The 19,128-nt window shown below is 29.7% G+C and overlaps 1 protein-coding gene across 3 annotated transcripts; it reads right to left on the bottom strand.

The window, feature by feature from the left end:
• Positions 1–613: 613 nt before the first annotated feature.
• Positions 614–19,128, bottom strand: LOC129915322 (zinc finger C2HC domain-containing protein 1C). Of its 3 annotated transcripts, XM_055994811.1 has the most exons (6): positions 18,965–19,128; positions 13,756–14,183; positions 2,068–2,521; positions 1,718–1,995; positions 1,600–1,656; positions 614–1,535 (listed from the first exon to the last, which is right to left on the bottom strand). In XM_055994811.1, exons 2-6 carry the CDS (start codon positions 13,801–13,803, stop codon positions 999–1,001), a joined length of 1,374 nt encoding a protein of 457 aa, XP_055850786.1. In that variant the 5' UTR covers positions 13,804–14,183; positions 18,965–19,128; the 3' UTR covers positions 614–998. The 3 variants fall into 3 exon arrangements, with proteins under 3 accessions (XP_055850786.1, XP_055850785.1, XP_055850784.1); XM_055994810.1 differs by lacking the exon at positions 18,965–19,128 and having other exon boundaries at positions 13,756–14,309; XM_055994809.1 differs by lacking the exons at positions 13,756–14,183; positions 18,965–19,128 and adding an exon at positions 8,840–9,145.

Raw genomic sequence — 19,128 nt, 5'->3', positions numbered from 1 at the left:
TTTTTGAAATTACCGAATCAATTTTAATGGCGAGAAAATTGTTATGAAAAAGGTCAACTGATTTCATTATTTCTTTAACGTTTTCTTTTAAGTCCGTACTTAATATTTCAGTTCGTTTAGATTTTTGCTTTAATAAATAATTAATATAAAAAAAGAATCTGATATTTTAAGTCAAACAAAAATTCTTTTCCGAATATGATAAAAAGCGATGCGATGAATATGATAAAAAGTAATAGAAATTTGTTTCGAAAATTATAATTTCTAACTGCTGTGGCCTACATAGTTTAAAAAAAAATATATCGCATACGCCACAGTGACCGTCTAAGTATTAAGCTTAACAAAATTTGCTACGGCTGTAAGAAAAAAAGGTCCCAATTAGGCTTTCCTTGAGTCTTCTCATCTTTTTTAAATAGAACAAATATGAGAATGTTGCCATTGCAAAACTTTAAACCATTGCATTGATTGAAATTTTAATGTTTTTTTTTCCATTAAAACCAAACAATAGCAACAAGTGCAATTGTATCCCATCTTGCTAAAACAATAAGATTTCGTATAGAAATAAATAAAATAACAATTGTCAAGTGATCAAGGGACATTTCTACATACAAATAAATAAAATACAAATTTAAATTTTTATTTTATAAAAAGATTATTTTTTTATTAAAAAAAGGCTCATGTTAACAATTTAAGGTTTAAAGTAAAATTAAATATAATTGCGTTGTTTTTTTTTTTTTTTTATCACATATGAAAGGTTACGATTACGAGAACTGTTTTTTTTTTTGTTGTTACATAGGATACAATCAAGATTTTTTTTTGTTTTCACTTAAAATTTAAATTTTAGAGTTAGTATCAACTACCAAGGTGTTTAGCTCATGTTAAGCCATGTTAAAAAATATAAAAGTCTAAGAATTAATCCAAGAAATATGAAACTAAAAGTTCTATAGTCATTGGATTGGACATGAAGAAAAAATTAGGAAAACAGTTTAGGAGTATTTTGTTTATCTTCGCTTGGCAGCAGGCTTAGGTTTATTATGAAGCATATTGGCACATTTTGGTATGTGACGATTTGCTGCAGCTTCATTAAATCTCCTCGAACAATGTGGGCAAGCTATGTAGTCGGGATTCTCTGATGGTGGAGGTGGTGGCAAATCAGAAAGCTTACCCCCTTTAGCCAAATGTGCTTGAACTTCCTTTGCAGCTCGGATAGCAGCTATGAATTCTTCGTGTTTCTTGCGCCAATTACTCTTCTTTGTTGAAGCATCTGTTGAATTTGCAGTCGTCGATGTGGTTGAAGAGTTCTTTGCAACGGTCTTTGCACCTCGCAGAGGCTTCTTTAAGTATTTCTCGGCTTCGGTACCCTTTACACGATGTTTTGATGCATCGAAGATCTTACGTTTTTTCATTGCCATCTTTTCACAAACTTCTTGGTGCTTTGCCAAACGATCTTCGTTGAAGAAACGGTTGCATAATTTACACGCAGCAGTTCCTGGAGGCTGTGTTGGGGGTGTTTTTGCCCTTGGTACTCTCAAAGAAATCTGTTCATTGAAAAACATTTTTATGAAGGTTTTCAATCTTAAAGATTTGTATAGAAAAACCTACCACTTTTGGACTTGCCAAAGGTTTAGCCATTTTAGTTGAGCTTTTGACAGTTGAAGCCTGAATAAAAATTTTTAAAAATAATCAATTTTCAAAATTTTGAAAAAGTTTTTCGAAATACCTTAGGTGTCGTCGAAGCAAGTTTTTGAGTAGAGTTCAAATTCAAGCTGCTCTTACTTGTAGCATTCAAAGTCGATCGAGTTGGTTTTGCGGGTGTTTTCGAAACTGCAACTGGGGGTGATTTTTTAGTCAAAACAGGGTTCAATTTGATGCTTGAATTTAGCCTTGTTTTAATCTCTGGCATTTGATGATTGTTATTAGTGTCTTCACCAAAGCTATCAAGCATCAGAGCTTCAAGTTTTGACGGTAATACTATATCAAAATTGTCAAGTTGTTGTTCTAAAATAGACAAACCCACAAATTCAGCTTAAATAAACTTCGAATTTAAAGGTTTATCAATGCTTTACTTACCAGGAAATGTTTCACTATTCAAATCATCTTCATTTACTCGATATGTTTCAAGGGCATTATCATTACCCATATAATCAACAGAATCATTACCATTCGAGTTGTTCCTTATAGCTGTAAGTCTTCTTGTTGTAGTTTGATCCAATTTGCGGACAACATTTGTCTTAGATGAAATTGATGTTGTTGTAACAGTGCTCGATGATGAGGAGGATCTTGATGTAATGGGTTTGAGTGGATTGCTTCGATCGATTCCGGCACCTCTTCGACGTTCATTAAACATTTGACGTACTTTGCCATTGCCAATAGTTGAATTGAGATTCTTTGTTGTATTTGATTTAACATTATTGAGTGCCAATGTTGGTTCACTTTCGATTATATCCGAAGTAATAGTCTTTGGGGCAGTCATCTCGATTTTTCGTTGTTCTCGAACTTGTAGTTGTTTTTGCTGAAAACGCATCTGTAATGGCAGAAGTGAGATAAAGTTTGCGATGTAAGTGAAATGGAAAAGCTAAATAAAACTGTAGGATGTATCACATCTATGAATAATCCCCATTCACAATTTTGATAGAGTCAAGAAATGATCTAAAATAATTTTTGGGTTCATGAAATAATCACATGACATAATTATTAATTATGCTTAAAAAAGATTTTGGCATCAATTCTGCGCATTGATTGCATTTAATAAAAATTTATTTTGGTTGTTTTAACTAATCCACAAGTAAATTTAGCTTTAGTTTATGGGTCTTTAAAGAGCCGCTCTCAAGTTCAAGTTTAAACAGGGATGGAATCGGCTATGGCGATAAAGTTTAAAATCAAAAAACATTTTTTTTTGAGTATAGTACGCATACACCATAGTGAACAAAAGTGTTTTCTTTTGTGGACGATATATGATCGGAATTATTTGAAAAAGTGATATGGTTGCCCTCCAAAACTACAAACATTTCCTACATTTGTGCATATAAATTAAACTCGATACGGACATAAAAACTTCTTTCTTAACACATGAAAACCCTCATTTCTGTTGAAATATGGAGCGGTAACCCTAGCAAGTTTTGTTTAATTCGACAATAAATTGTAAATAACAAAGTCTTAGCGTAAAACTCGTTGAGGGAAGATCGAAAGATGGCTGGATCGTGTACTAATGGATAATGTGAATAATGTTCAAGAATAAGGTTAATATCTTATATTTTGCTATCGATAACAAATATTAGGGGAGAGTGGGGCACTTTTGAACACGAGGCACATTTGAACACTGCAAATAACATTTAAGTTTATCAATTTTTTTTAGAAGTGATTCGGTATTTGAACCCGTCAACACCATACCCATAAATGTCAATGACATCCCTTGGTTATCTCAGCTGGCTTTCAGATTTATAGGTGGAAGGTGATTTTTATAGTAGTTTTGTATTATTTCAGTTTTTTAGTTGTAAGAGTTTAAAAAAAAAATTGATGCGTGATTTCAAAACGCAATACAATTTTTGTTAATGTTTAATTAATTTTAAACAAAATCACGGTTAATTTTTGAATGAATATATTAATGTTAAATATTTATTCAACATTTTATGTCATTGACACAGTTGGGGCAGTTTTGAACAAGTGTGTTGGGGTCACTTTTGAACATGTTCAAAACCGCCCCCAGCAGTTTGTATCAGACATTTTAAGGAAACTTTAATGTGTTTCATTTAATAAATCGTAACGTTCTTATAAAAAAAATAATGAAACTATCAATTGTGGGCAAAATTAAAGACAAAAATGGAAATATGTATGTACAACATTATTGAAGATTTAAAAAATGACTGAATTCTTCAAGTTCTATGAGTACTAGACTGATCTCGATGAGAACTCGATTATATACCGCTAAGGGGACCTACAGAAATTAAAGTCAAGCTGCTTACACTAATTAATGCTCCTGGTACATGAAGAACATCCATTTGTTAACATTTGCATTTAATGTCTAGAAATATAGGTTGATTACAAAATAAATCTATTTTATTCTGAGAAGCATAAATGGTATGAATTCCATTTTTCTAAGTTATGTTTTAAATGAATTTTTCTTGTTTTTTTGTTTTTCTTTTCAACTAAAAAATGTGATAACTATAATTTAAATTTTATGTGTGTGTATGTTCTTATTAAAAAACTAATAAAAATTTGAGTGTTATTTATTCATTTCAACGAAACTAATACTGCTGTTCAAAAGTGCCCCTTCCATGTTCAAAGCTGCCCCATACATAGGGCACTTTTGAACATAATAGCCTATATTGGCTAAATATAAAAAATTAATATAAATATTTCGTCTAACTTACCTACCAAACGTTATTTTAAATTAAAGTTCAATGTTACTGATCAATGTTCGTAAACTTTACAGATCAAGAAAACGAACATATTTCGTTCAAGCAGCTGCGAAACAAAAAGTGTTAAAATGTGCCCCACTCTCCCCTATAGTTTCTCTAAGGAGCCAGAAGTAATCATTGCAATTTTTTTTGATTTAAGCTGTTAAAAATTGGGCAAACAAATGAGGTATCAAAATGAACATATGTACATATATCTGAGTTATGAGTCCATAGTAAAGGGTTATCAATACAATTTTGGGTGTCATTGCATGCTGGATGTGATCATTTCCAGTAAATTTGCAGTTTGTAAATTTCCGTTTAGCCGCGCGTACTATACCCTTTTGTAAAACAATAACTTTTTTCTTTAATTTCGTTGTTCTTTTTAATAAAGTTATTTTTAAGGAATAATTTTTGCAAAATTTTAAACCTAAACATATTGAAAAAATCTCGAAATCATACAAAATTGACCATTTTTTTATTTTAATACATTTTGCTTCAGAAAGCGTCGTTCTTGAATTATTTTTAGATCAGTAAGATCTTTTTTAAAGTGCCGTTTTGTTGAGGAAACAAATCTTTAAAAAGTAACACATACACCACAGTGAACACAAAACTTTCTCTTAAATTTCTCTTATATTTTGAACATTTTAGTTAAAACTTATATTAAAAAAGTGGATAAGAGAAAAAATTGTGCATTTCGTTACATAAAAATCAAAATTCAAATAACAAAACAAAATACAGTTGAAACTCGATTATCCGGGATTCGATTAACCGGGACGCTCTATTATCCGTGATGAAAATATTTGAAATTCTTTCTTGACAATAAACAAAATTTATTTATTTAAACTCTATTATCCGTAATAAACTCTACTATCCGTAATATGAGAACAGGAAAGAAGAAAATTTAACTAAAAAATACAAAATCAGCACTCAAAAATAAAGAAAGTATTTTAAATTTTTTTTTGTAGAGAGTTATTTTCTTATTTTTTTTTTTTTTTTTTTTTTGAAAAGTAGAATTATTCTGGAACAACATATCAGGATTTACTGATAGTTGACCGCATTCACATCAATTCAATCGAAGAAAAGCAACGGGTAAAATCCCCTGTCACACAATAGGTGTGTTTTTTATTACCACCGGGCTTAGCTGGACAAAAACAGCGCCTCGGGACTTAACCGGAAATCTTGGCAGCACTGCTTATTGAATGTTCTGAAATCAGCAGACACAAAGAAAATTTAGGGTTTTCATATTTATCGCTTTCGGGTTTTCTTGTATTTTTCTTGTATTAGACCAGTGCCGATGCCTTCAAAAAATCATAGTAGGATGAAACGCATTGGAAAAGGAGGTGAATACCTATGATGAAAATTAAAGGAAAAATAAATTACGGGCGAGCCGAGTTCGGGAAGTGGGTGGGTTGAGTTTTTAATGGTAAAAAATGGTATATCTCGATTTCCGGCAAAACTACAAGTCCTATAGAAAAAAGTTGTATGACAAAGTTGTAGGTAATAAAAAGATCTACAACTTTTGTATCAACAAGTTTTTCACATAACCTCAAAATTTATGTGAAAAATTCAAAAAAACCGAGTTTTTGGTTTTTTATTTTTATCTTTTTCAAAAACAAAAATTTTTCTACGAAATTTGGTGAAAACTTACCTTATTATATCTAAAATACACTGTAATTTATTTGATTTAAAATATTTATTTTTTAACCTTTTTTTTGACTTAATACCAAAAAAACACCCTAATTTTCAATCGAAAATTCACGTGTCAAAATATCAGCTTTTTTAAAAAAATCATAGGGGAAAGTGGCCTAAAATGGCACCCCAAGGTAAAATGGCCCCCTTGCTAGAAATCGTAGAATCGAAAATAATTAGAAAGTTTTATGAACGCGATTCTTTAGTTTATCTGGCAAAACCAACATATAATTTCAGGAACTTCAAGTCATTATTTGAAATTTGACAGGTCAAACTGTCTCTTTCCACATCAAAAAGTACACTCGTTAAAATTTTGTGAAATTTTTTTTGCAAAAAAAAAGTATAAAAAACATTGTATTTTGGAAAAAGAAGTTAATGTGTGTACGCATGAAGTATTTCTTATTAATTTGCTGAAATAAGTTGGTTTAAAACGATTTTAAATTTTTTGGTGTAAAAATTAAATTGAAAAAACTCAAAATGGGCAAAATGGCCTACTTAGTGCTCGGGTAAAATGGCATACCTATTTCACATGTCATTTTAAATTTTTTTCACATTTTCATTTTTTTAAAGTTGAAAATAGTTGCTATTTATGAACGATGTACAGAGAGGAAGTCCTGGACTGAGTAAAGCCCTTGATTCCGTAAAAAACCTGGAAAAAAGCATCCAAAACACTCAAAGTAGCAAAAACTACAAAAACGAGACGAGCAACCAACATGAACTGGGTTTTGAATGACTCGATGAAAGATCTGGGGGGATTAAGCACCACTTGTTCCAAAAAAATGGAAAAGAAGACCTTTGACTCAATTTTGCATTTAAAATCACGTATGTTTGGACAGTGTGCCATTTTACCCGGGTAAATTTGATCAGTGAAATTTGTAGACGTCTTGAAAATTAAAAAAATTAAATAGTAATTAAAGTGTAAATTTGAATAAATAGGCCAAAATTGTAAACAATGATAAAAAAAATTTTTCGAATTCCAGCTTTTTTCATTTTTTGCATTTTACTAAAACATGTTCTATAGTATACTTATGTAATTTTTTTTTTAACACCATCAGAAAATAGACATTTTAACAAACGAAATGCCCACCGACTCTTTGAAAAAAGCTGATATTTTGACACGTGAATTTTCTATTGAAAATTATGGTGTTTTTTTTGGTATTAAGTCAAAATGAGGTGAACAAATTAATATTTTAAATCAAATAAATTACAGTGTATTTGGGACATAATAAGGTAAGTTTTCACCAAATTTCGTAGAAAAATTTTTATTTTTGAAAAAGATAAAAATTAAAAACCAAAAACTCAGTTTTTTGAATTTTTTGACATAAATTTTGAGGTTATGTGAAAAATTGTTGATACAAAAGTTGTAGATCTTTTTATTACCTACAACTTTGTCATACAACTTTTTTCTATAGGACTAAACCTAAACATGCAATAATTTTTTAATTTTCCTTAAAGTTCTCGTGATATTGTAATGTATGTTCAAACAAAAATATGAATTGTTACGTTTATGAAATAATTTTCTAATTGTTTTCTGTTTTTTTTTTTTTTATTATTTTTTAATAAAAACTTAAAAACATATAAATTTTTTCTTGAAAAAAAAAAAGTTCTCTTATCCGGGATTTTCGATTATCCGTAATGGGTTCGGTCCCGACCATCCCGGTTAATCGAGTTTCAACTACTTAAAATATCCTAAGAACTTTATTAATAGGTAACACCAAAAATGCTTACCTTTTATTTAAAAAAACTTTTGAGTCCATGATTTCGTCGAATATCAAGCTTTTTTATGTGAAAAATCTGCTTTAAATTAATTATATGAAATAGTTCTTTGAAAACTTTTTCGAAATTCTTAAGTTTAAATTATGTTGGAATTTTTATGTGGTCGAAAATAGTGCTAAAACAAATTAGAAATGAGACTTTATGAGGGAAAAATCTTGAGTTTATCAAAGTTGCTTGCAGTAAATATAAACTTTATTGTTTTCCCGAATTTCCAATAAAATTTTCCGATTTTGTGCTTTTTATTTCAGAGTTTGTCTGTAAATTTGTAATTTTATTTGATTAATTGTGGATACATAATGGATTGGTTTGGTAATCTGTCGGATTTGCCTTTTTAAATATCGAATTTGTCTTCATTACAGGTTTGCTCTTTGTCTCTTTGATTTGGCGATTTATTGAAAAGTCCAAAAACTTCTAGAACTTTTTAGCAAAATACTCGTGAAAACACCAAAGAGAAATAAATGGTCACTAAACCAGAAACTTCCCAGTGCTATTGTATGGTAATTCGATGAAGAATAAAACTGTTTGTTTTAATCTAGAAAATATATTTGACTTTAGTGTAAGTACCAATCATACACAAGTTCATCAATGCAGTCATCAAATTATAAATCCTTTTGAGTTGTGACTCTGCATAAGAGAAAAATTCGTTTTTTTCTCCATTAAAATTTACAACACCCACAGAAAATATTGTTTATAAAACAAAAATGTTAAACCACAATTAGGTTATAGAGTACATAAACACATCTGTATAGTTACTTGTAACGAAAAGCCGTGGGTTGAATATAATTCCATCACCTTTCACACAAAATATAACCTATCTATTCTTACGACGTAGATTAACACAGAGAGTCACGTAATCATTCTTTTATTATTTAATATTAACAACTAATTGCTTTTACAGCACAGTCATGCGTTTCACACACAAAACAAAACATAAACAACACAAAAGTAACAATACAAAGCAACAGAGAAACAAAACTTACATCTGTCGATGAACCAAATTTGGAAGGTGGCAATTGATTAAGTGCTTCTATCAATCGTCTTCCAGCCCATGACTCATTCAATTTGGTGGGAACAATGTGATGGTAGTTATTGTTAAGTGCACCATCCGATGAGAATCGTGCCAAAGTACTGAATTCCGGAATATTCATGATGGTTTTTTTTTTTTTATTAGATTTTGGTCGGAATTCGGAAGGAAATAAAAAATTATGTTTGATATAAGAATAGAGGATTGATGATGAGGACAAAATAATGGTTCTATTCTTTGTGGTGTGTTAATACCACTCCTCAAACTAAACTTAACGAATGAAGACAAGGAGATATACTAAACTAAGTGCTAGATATGTGCACCCAAAAAAATATAGCCGACCATTTGTTTTGTTTCGTTTTTTTTTTTGACATACCATATGCATTAATATACAAGCTCCATGGTAATTAGGGGTAGTGTGACCAGTGCACAGTGGGTACCAGCCCATACAAAATGCCCACTTTTTTTTAAAGAAACGCCTGTACTATGATTTTATTTTGTTTTTTGGTGCAAAATGATACATCAAGTCAGTTTTTTAGAAATGGAAGAAAAAAATTTTTTTTTTAATTTTTTTGATGAAACTTGATTGCATTAAAAAAATTCCAGCTTTTTTTCTACATGTCGTACAGACATGATTGAGGTGAATATTGAAAGCTTAAATAATAAGCTTTCAGAAAATATAAAATTTGTTATAGGTTGTCATGTAAAAATATTGACAATATGATGTGTAAAACAAAAAATTAATTTTTTATACTTTTTACAAAACAAATAGGCTTTAGTTATGGTATATTTCTTTAGAAGAAATATAAGGCTTTTTGAAGGTAGATAGTATTTTTTTGTATACTTTTCCATATAAACAAAAATAACATAATGAGAAATGCAAATTTATAATTTAATTATTAATTTTATTAAAGTAAAAAGGTAGTCAAAAGGTAGTTTTCTATCATTAAAGTCCATTTTTATGATTTAAAATAGCTTCTTTTCCAAAATTCGATTCACTGGAGTATGGCGTATGAGTACTTTTTTATTTTTTATTAAAAAATAGAAATTTAATAAAAGCTGTTAGTATGGTCACACTAATTAGTAAGGGTAGGTGTAAGGCTAGCATTAGAATAAAGACAAGGATGTCTGTCTGCGTTGTGGAAATTTCATATTATAAATTGATAAACATTATCAAGTAAACTATAATCTCAAACATGCGTGGTAGAAACACAGCCTTTACTTTAAAATATCTACGAGTATATGTAAATTACTAAACTATTTATATGTCTAAAAACAAAATAAATAAATAAAAACTAATTAATAAACCTGAGGAGTGTGTGTGTATAACAATTGAGCCAATGTTTTTATTTTTGCGGCTACGCGCGGAACGGATATTATATGCACGGCGAATATAATTATTGGTTTGGCCTTGTTGTCATAGCAAACGTTTATACAAATACAAAGATGTTTCAATAAATGTATCGTTATTAATCTTAATAGATTTTATTGTAATTAAAAAAATCCATTGTCACAAGCTTTTAAATAATTTAAAAAGGAATATATTGCCATATTTTGCTTTTTAGAGTTAAACCATAAAAGGTTAAACAACAATAAATTGGAGCTAAGGGTAAACGTTGAGCGAACACATGCAATCATATAGGGAAATGAAAAGTTTTAGTAAGTGGGAAAGTTATATATAGGTTCGTTTTACCTTCTGTTAAAGGGCAAGTAATGAAAGTTCACAAAGAGAAATATTTTTTTAAAATTTATTACTTATTGTTAGTGGAAGATACTGAGCTTTTTTTTCGACACAATCAGACCACAAGTAAATATTTTAATTATGAAGCATACAAATTAATACCAGTTTATAATTGCTTCGATAAATTAACACTTAATAAAATCAAATTAAAATTTCTAGAGGATAGTGCCCAGAAATGTTTGCGTCCATGCATGTTTGAAAGTCAAGAAAAAATGTGGAAGTCAACTTTTGTCATCAGTAGATTTCAAAAGATGATATTATCTTTTAAGTAAAAATCATATTTTATAACATTTTGCAATATTCGACAATAAGGTTAGATTTTTGCATTGCATCTTTTCAGAAAACCAATTTTTTTTCTGCCGTTTTAAAATTCGTTCTATAAAATCGTTTGAATGAGTCAATCTAGAAATATTATGAAATGAAAAAACAAGTATGAAGCGACTATTAACCCTCTGTATTCCACCCTTTTTTGTGACGTGAAAGGCACACGGCTGCGAATTTGGTTTTTACTTTTTCATGTCGCTATAACTTTTTTCGGTGTCAGTATTTTAAAGAGAATATTGATATGAAATTGATGTAGAATTTTTCCAAGAATTTAAATATTGTATTTAGGTACAATTCATAAAAAAATATAGTGTCAGCATTATAAAGAGACTATTTTGCGAACACTTTTTTTTTGAAAAATCGGTTATTTTAAAACTTGTATCCAAAATCGCACCCGTGTGTGCCGACAGAGGGTTAAATATTTATTTTTTTGAAAGCCTATAAGCCTGCATTGGGTCACAATTTTGAGCACATACATATTTGAACATTTTCAACGTCTTGCTGCGACACAATAGTTCAATGTTTTCGTTGTTCCGGGGCTATTTAAAAAAAAAAAAAGACATATTATTCCAACTTTACTTTACAAAAACAATGAACTCCAAGTGGTCTCCAAAAAGGAGCAAAAAAAAAAAATCGGTTTAGCCCAAAATAATGCGCTATCTCATAGCGGTTGTTACGGTTTGGACTACTTCAACTGATTGAACAGAGGAACATCCCCCCTTCAGGCCACACTCACATTTAATAGGTTTTTTACTGCTTTTGTGATTTTTAGATACTTTGAAGAAGCAAGAGAAATTTCTCTTCTAAGATTATTTTTATGCTACCATCAAACCATCACGTAGGATGGCTTCGAAAATTGATGAGCGTGATGGCTGCCCTGCAAAACTACGCAAAGAAAACAGAAATTCTAAAAACAAATAGAATCTGTATTAGACCAAGAGCAGATAGCAAATTTTAGGATGGAGGTATAACCAAAATGTTAGTATGCAGTTTTATAGCCTAAAGCGTTATAATTTTGAATTCAAAAGTCTTTTAGCTTAAATTCGCGGCTTTACATAGTTTTCTGAGGGTAAAACAAAGCAAACAATTAGTGAATGAATAGGCTTAATTTTAAAACTTCAGATATATAAGATTATAAAATATAAAATAATAGTGAAAAGATTTAAACATTTTTTGAAAAAAGAAAAACAGTTCTTATAGAAAAAGTTCAATATCTAAAATCTGATAATTTTTACTAGAATTCAGTTTTCTTAGTAAAACTTCGTCAGAAAATTTTTTTGTAAATGTTACCAGCCTCTTGGTTGATACCAACAGATTTCCTAATAAGATCAAATTAAACAGGAATCTGGTAAATAGAACCAGGTATTTGTGTTTCTGGTATTTTTCCTGATAAATGGTGAGAGCCTTTGGGTACAAACAAAATATTCCCTGGTATATTTTATCAGGAAATATTATTAAGTCCTATCAGAGTTCTGGTATATTTTACCAGGAAAAATAAATTGTTGTAAATACCACCAGAATTCTATTATATTCTTCATTTCTAGAATCGACTTTTTCCTAGCAAAAAAAAAAACAGGAAATTTTTCGAGTATAGTCAAAAGCAATCAAATTCAGCAAATTGAAAAAAAATTCAGAAATTACTGACTGACCGAATAAATCATAAATTAATTTCTGTGGAGCGTAGCAAACGCTTATGTTTGCGTGGTACTCACCCTTTGATAAAAATATGTACCTAATACTTTCAGATAATGAAAACGTGTTTCGCGTTTTTCAAATTGCGGATGTTCACAAGACCAAACATTACGCAAAATGAGTTTTATACTCAGACTCAGAGTGAAGATCTCTTCAAAACTGCATTAAGAATTTGCTGACATCACAAATTTTTGAGATCTACTATATTTGATTCCTCTATCACTGAATTATACCTTAATTAGTGTAAAAACATTATTTAGAGCCAATTTTTCAATCTTCTAATAAACAGTCAGTTAACTGTTCGACGAATAAAGTTATTAGGCTCATAAATAATCAGATAAAAACATTGAATTTTTCAATCAAGAATAATTTATTCTACAGAATAACAAAAACAAATTGTCGAATTCAAAAATATTTAAAATTAAACGTCATTTTTATTCATGATTGTTTTTGTTTTCTTGTGTTCCACTGTATTTTTTTCAAAATTCTTTCAAAACAGCTTTGACAACTGACACAATATTTTTGTTGAGATTATTCCATAGAATAATTTTTATTCGTCTCTAAAAGAAACAGATAGTTTTATTCATAGGAATAAGGTATATCTGCTTCTTGAAAAATTGATTTTTTCTCTATCCTTAGGAATAACTACTAACTGACTGTTTAACTGACTATTGAAAAATTGGCCCTTAAACAAAAATTTTCAGATTCTTTCGTTTGAACAAAAGGTCAATAGAGAAATAGCTTCATCTTAAACCCTTTTAGCCTCTAAGTATAAATATTAACTAAACAGGCTATTTTTTATCGTATTCATCATACAAATCTCTAACTTTTGACATAACTACAATTATTACACCGTTTTCAATAACAGTCATCGTTTATCTTAGACCTCCTACATCAAGCCGGCTACATAATACTACCCACTTATAAATTTAAAATTAATTATAACGTTCACGTTTTTTATTTAGCACCTAATTAAGTGGAAAAGATTTAAAAAACTGCACAAATCAATCAAAGGTGATTGCATTTGAAGAACACACACAGTTAACTCGAAATATTAATAAATTAATAAATAAAAAAAAAAAATAAAATGACAAATCAAACAAAAATATTATTACCTGTATTTGAGATAACCTTGAGGTGGAAGTAGTACCTTGTGACGCCATCGTTAAATTTGAATTTTTCTTTTTGTCTAGGCTTGAGATGTTTTTTTTTTTTTAAATTGAATTTCCTTTACTTTTTTTTTGTTGTATTTAAACCGTGGGTTGCATAAGTCAACGTTTTATTTTTTATTAACGTTGCCTTTTGATCAACTTGCTGCTACTTTTGAGGGTGACTCAGATCGAGATTTGAGATCTTGCATACCATACAAAGACTGCTTATTTATTCAGTTTTCAGTCAGCTCCAACACAAGAGTAATGTGTGTTTTCTTGCAAGGTTGATAGGCCTAAGGCGACTTCTCTCTATGAGCTATTACAGTAGGTACCTTAACGATATGTACACAAAGAATGCGGGGTCCCGAAGCCGAGACTCTATAATGTTGTTTCTGCAAAGAATGAATTCATATTTTTTTTTTGATTTTCTAATTTAACTGACAAATAATAGTTGTTTATAAAGATTAATTAATTATGTTAATATAGCTTTCAAAATTGTATAAATGAGGTTTTTGTTGTGTGACAAATTTTACTTTACCTACTTTTTTTTTGTTTTCTAAATATTTTTTTATTGTTTTGTTTTTTTTTTTTTCGTTTTTTGCAAATAAAATCTTTGAGGTTGGCAGCCCACGTATGAAATTAAATCAATCGCTATCCCATGCGAACTTGTATAACCCCTAGCTAGCTCCAACAACGCTTTGGAATTTCTTTTTATGAAAAGGTTTGTGTGAAGTGATAAAGCTTATAATGTGGTTAACGCAGAGAGACAACAAAAGAATATATCAATAATAAGAAATAGTAAGACTGTAATAGATGCGAATTGGTTTTAAATGATACCCTATACGTTATTGTATCATTAGAACATAATTTTAAATATCTTATATTCCTTCCACCTGTGAAATTATGAGAAAAGAAAGAAAATATCTTCAAGATGCAATTTGTGTATGTTTCATTAAAAAAATGTTGAGTCAAGCTCTCCACCTATGTCAAAAATTTAAAACAGCCAACAATCTATAATTTTCCTAATCACTGTAGCGTGTATCAAGCTAAGCTGAAAACCTGGGAATCAAAGAGATTCTTGCTATTATCCACCTAAACTAAAGCTTTTGCGTTTTCACAAACTTGATTAAAATACTCATCTAATTGTGAGTTTTCAAGACATGGGTGTTTTTCGTCAATCTAATGGGTTAACTAAAATAAAAACTTTACTTTTCATTAGTTTATGGACGGAGTTTGATTTAAATAATTTTTACAATTCTAGTCTTTAGGGCTTGAGTAGCTTTGTAGCTTGTTAATGAATGGTTATTTAAATGTGCTTCTCGCTCCCTTAAAATTAACGAATACCACGTTGATTCAACTATTTTTTACAACATTAAATCAACGTTGACCATATTACATTTTACGTTGAGTTTTTTCCCTCAGTGTAGATCGGGTCCTACCTAAAATGGTTGCGACGTAGAGACATTCGGGAAACTGTGAAAGGAACTCATAGCCTTTTCACGTCAAACGATAATCTCGGATTTCGGCAACAAGATTCCGAAATCTTATGAATTGTTCATACCGCAAGTAAACAGGACAGGTTAGATATTTACGAATTTGATTAGTCTTCAAAGAGCCTGTCAACAAAAGTTCCAAATGAAAATAGCTCAATATCTCACGTTTGTTTATCATGTTTTTTGAACTAATGAAAGTTCTGGTCTGTTAAGGCTTCATTAAATTTTCTATTTCTCTTTTTTCACTCCATTTCTGAGAAAACGGCAATACTGGTCTATTATCAGTTTAAGTCGAAAAGATTTAAGTCGAAAACCGAGCTTAACTTAAAAATGGTTCGAAGACTTTTTTCATAAAAAATTAGGTTTTCAATGAATTTAAGTTGGTTAAAAAATTAAAAAAAAATTTTTTGACTTAAATTATAACCTAAAATCAATGAAAAATAAAATGTAAGACTGGGTCGCGCATAGTTGCTCTAACAGTTCAAAACAATTTTATGTTTGTTTACTTGTAGATTTTAAAAGCTGCCTCTTCTATATTAATTAAAGAAATTTTGTCGATGTTGGGGAAGAGCCGACATTAAGGACAAAATTTTGTTAAGTGAAAAAACTTTTTATATTAGACTTTTTTGAAAAAATTAAAAATGCATTTTTATTGAAATTGCTTTGAATAATACGTCTGAAAAGTTTAATCAAAATCGTTAGAACCGTTTTCGAGTAATTTGCTATAACTTGAAAAATTTGTGTTTGGGGTAGATACACTTTTAAAGCGAGATATAAAAAAAACAACATTCAGAATTCTATAAAAATCATCTTTACCAAATTTGAAGAAAATCCGTCCACCCGTTTAGACTGTAGAAATGTGTACAGATAAACGCACAGACCCACTTTTTCGGACTTCTTCATTATTATAATTTTTTGTCGACGCGAAACCAATACTTGCCCTATAGAGCAAGTAAAAAGTTAAAAAATTGATGATTTTGATTTTTTTGCACTGAATCACTTGTTTTTTGGTTTCTGAATTTTTCCAAACATTGTACAAATAAAATAAAGTATAAGTAAAATCCTCTCATAATATGCATCTTTTAATATTTTTTGTTAAGAACATAAGAACGACAGAAATTCACCTTTTCAAAAATTACCACATACCACTTTTTCTTTATTTTTGATTGAAGCAACATTTTTTAATGCGATAAAAAGGTAATAATTGGTAAATTTTGGACTTTTAAAGTAAACTGAAATCGAGGAATTGATTAAATATAAACTAATAATGACAAACCAACAAAATTTAAATTGCATCCTTATTCCTTATGCCTTTGTTTAATGTGCAAGTGCATCTCACTTTGGACATTGAAAATCGGATTTTTTTTGGATTCGGATGCAGTCCAACGGAATAATAAATAATACCTTGGAGGGCCCAGCGGTGCACCGCCGCAACTGCCCCAAGGTTATCTAAGTCCCTGGTTCCTAATTTTTGTGTAAAGTGCGAAATACCACAAAAAATGTCTACAAAGTTAATTTTTGGTTTTTTTTGCACTTCTCAATAGTTGGTCTTTTACAGGTCAAAAGGCGAGTAATTCAGGATTCAGAGCATCGAAAATCGAAATACATTAACCTAGTGGGCCACTTTTTCTTTTTTGTGTGGCTGTGTAATTGTTGACGATATTTCATTGTCCCGTACATCATATAAGCCTAATTTTGACATATTCCGATTCTCACTTATATAATTTCAATAGAAGGCTATAATTATTTTTTATTATTTAAAGATCCTCCTTTTTGAATTCATGGGTTTACAAACCAAATTCAACCTTTTGCAAATCTTTTTCACCTTTTAAAAATCAAATTTTTTTAATTCGTATTTATTTATTCAGTAAAAGAGTTGTTCTTCTATACAATAGACCAAAGCTAATGGCTCTCCGTTCATCCATTCGATCCGTATTTATAAAAATGCACAAACACAAAATTGCACACAAGGACATAAGGATGCAAATAAATTTTCTTGTTTGTCATAATTAGTTTATATTAAATCAATCCCTCGAAGTCCGTTTACTTTAAAAGTCTAAAAGTTATACCATAATTAATACGATTTTATCGAGTTTTAAAAATTTGCTTTTAACTAAAAAAGTCAAAAATATAGAAAAAGTGCCAATTTTTGAAAAGGTACATTTAAGTCGTTTCTTGACAAAAAAAATTCAAAATGGCATATTATCAAAGGATTTTACCTCTACTTTATTTTATTATTATAAAGTTTGGACGTATCGGCTACATATATAAAATTTAGTAAAAAAAATTAAAATCGTCAATTTTTTAACTTTTTTTTCTTTGATTTTAGGTTAGAATTTTAGTCAAAAATAAAAATTTAATTTGCTATGAAAAATGTCTTTGAACCATTTCAAACTTAGGCTTGTGTTTCGAGTTAAATCAAAAAAACAGAAACCCGACCAGTGTTGCCGTTTTCTCAGAAATGCACCAATGGATTTAGTAGCACTTTTGGCTGGAGCATTCTTTTATGCCAAGGAATCATTATCAGCAATAAAAACTCTTGAACGAATTTGTTCCATTCAAAAGGGTCTATTCAATAGACTAAAAGTAGATTTTCTATGAATTTAATTTTTAATTATTACAAATTGAACAAAAAAATTTAAAAAAAAACTAGTGTTCCAATTTAGAAAATAGAAAAATTGAAATTGATCTAAGCATCGCTTCAATACTTTTATATTCACTTTGGCTAAACACTTTTCACTAATTTAAATAAACAGATCAAATCATTTAATTCAGAGTAAGTCCAAATCGTTTAAGGCAATCAAATCATCCAACGCATGCAAAACACTTCCTATTGACCTAGTTTATAAACTGCCAAAATATAAAAAAAAAAAAAACTAACCCACATTAAATTCAAAACGAAAAAGACGATAGGTATAAAAATTTAATTTATTATTTCCAACTCTTCCATTCAATAAAAAACAAAACTTAACATACCCTATATGTACACTTAGCATAATCAACACACGATTATTATTTTGTGAATGATTCACATTTCAATCCGAATGGTTTATTAATAAATTAAACCGTCCTTGTGTATATATGTATGTAGTTTGAAGTATCGAAGGAGTGTTGGAGCGCGGAGGCAAGTCTTGTGTAAAGATAAAACAAAAAGACGTCAAAAAAAAAAAGAAAAACACACTCATACCCACTCTAAAACAACTGCAGACCTATAAATGAATAATTCAAAAGTATTAAGAGCAAAAGTGCACTTAAATCGTTTGGATACAAAACCATTTTGATGTCAGATGGCACTAATGCTAACAAACACGCACTTCAACTGTTTTCTCCAAAATGGAACTTAAATACAAAAAAAAAAAAAAAAAAAAAAAAAAAACAAAGTTCTCCCCGTCCTCCCCTATCTTTTGGCTGACTGACCCGGGTGACTCATTTTAGGGATTCACTTGGAATTCATATAAATGTAGGTAGCTTCTTGTAACAATTTATATGTATCTGTGTGTAAAGTACAAAATTGACACACTCATAAACTCCCTATGAGGATGCACCTGACTAAATTGCTCCCCATACCAGAAACAGGTAAAGTTTATCTCCAAGCTCACAGCTGTTTCGATTCGATGTGAAATTTTTCAGCCGGTTTAATGGAATGCGAGTAATTAAAAAATACTTCAAGGATTGATTACCTTTTAAAATCACGTAAAAATGGCACAAACAAAGCTTCTTTTCGTTGCGTTTTGTTACGACTTTCGACCGAATTTAAAATTTGTTTAATCAAATTAAAATGAAATTTTTAAATAAAATTAAATAAAGATGTCTTCTTCTTCGATTGTCCGGACAAACACACTCG

This window comes from Episyrphus balteatus, chromosome 3, assembly GCF_945859705.1.
Source record: "Episyrphus balteatus chromosome 3, idEpiBalt1.1, whole genome shotgun sequence".
Taxonomy (NCBI): Eukaryota; Metazoa; Arthropoda; class Insecta; order Diptera; family Syrphidae; genus Episyrphus; species Episyrphus balteatus.
Note: the sequence above shows the minus strand (reverse complement) of the source record. Positions and strands in the feature narration are given on the sequence as shown.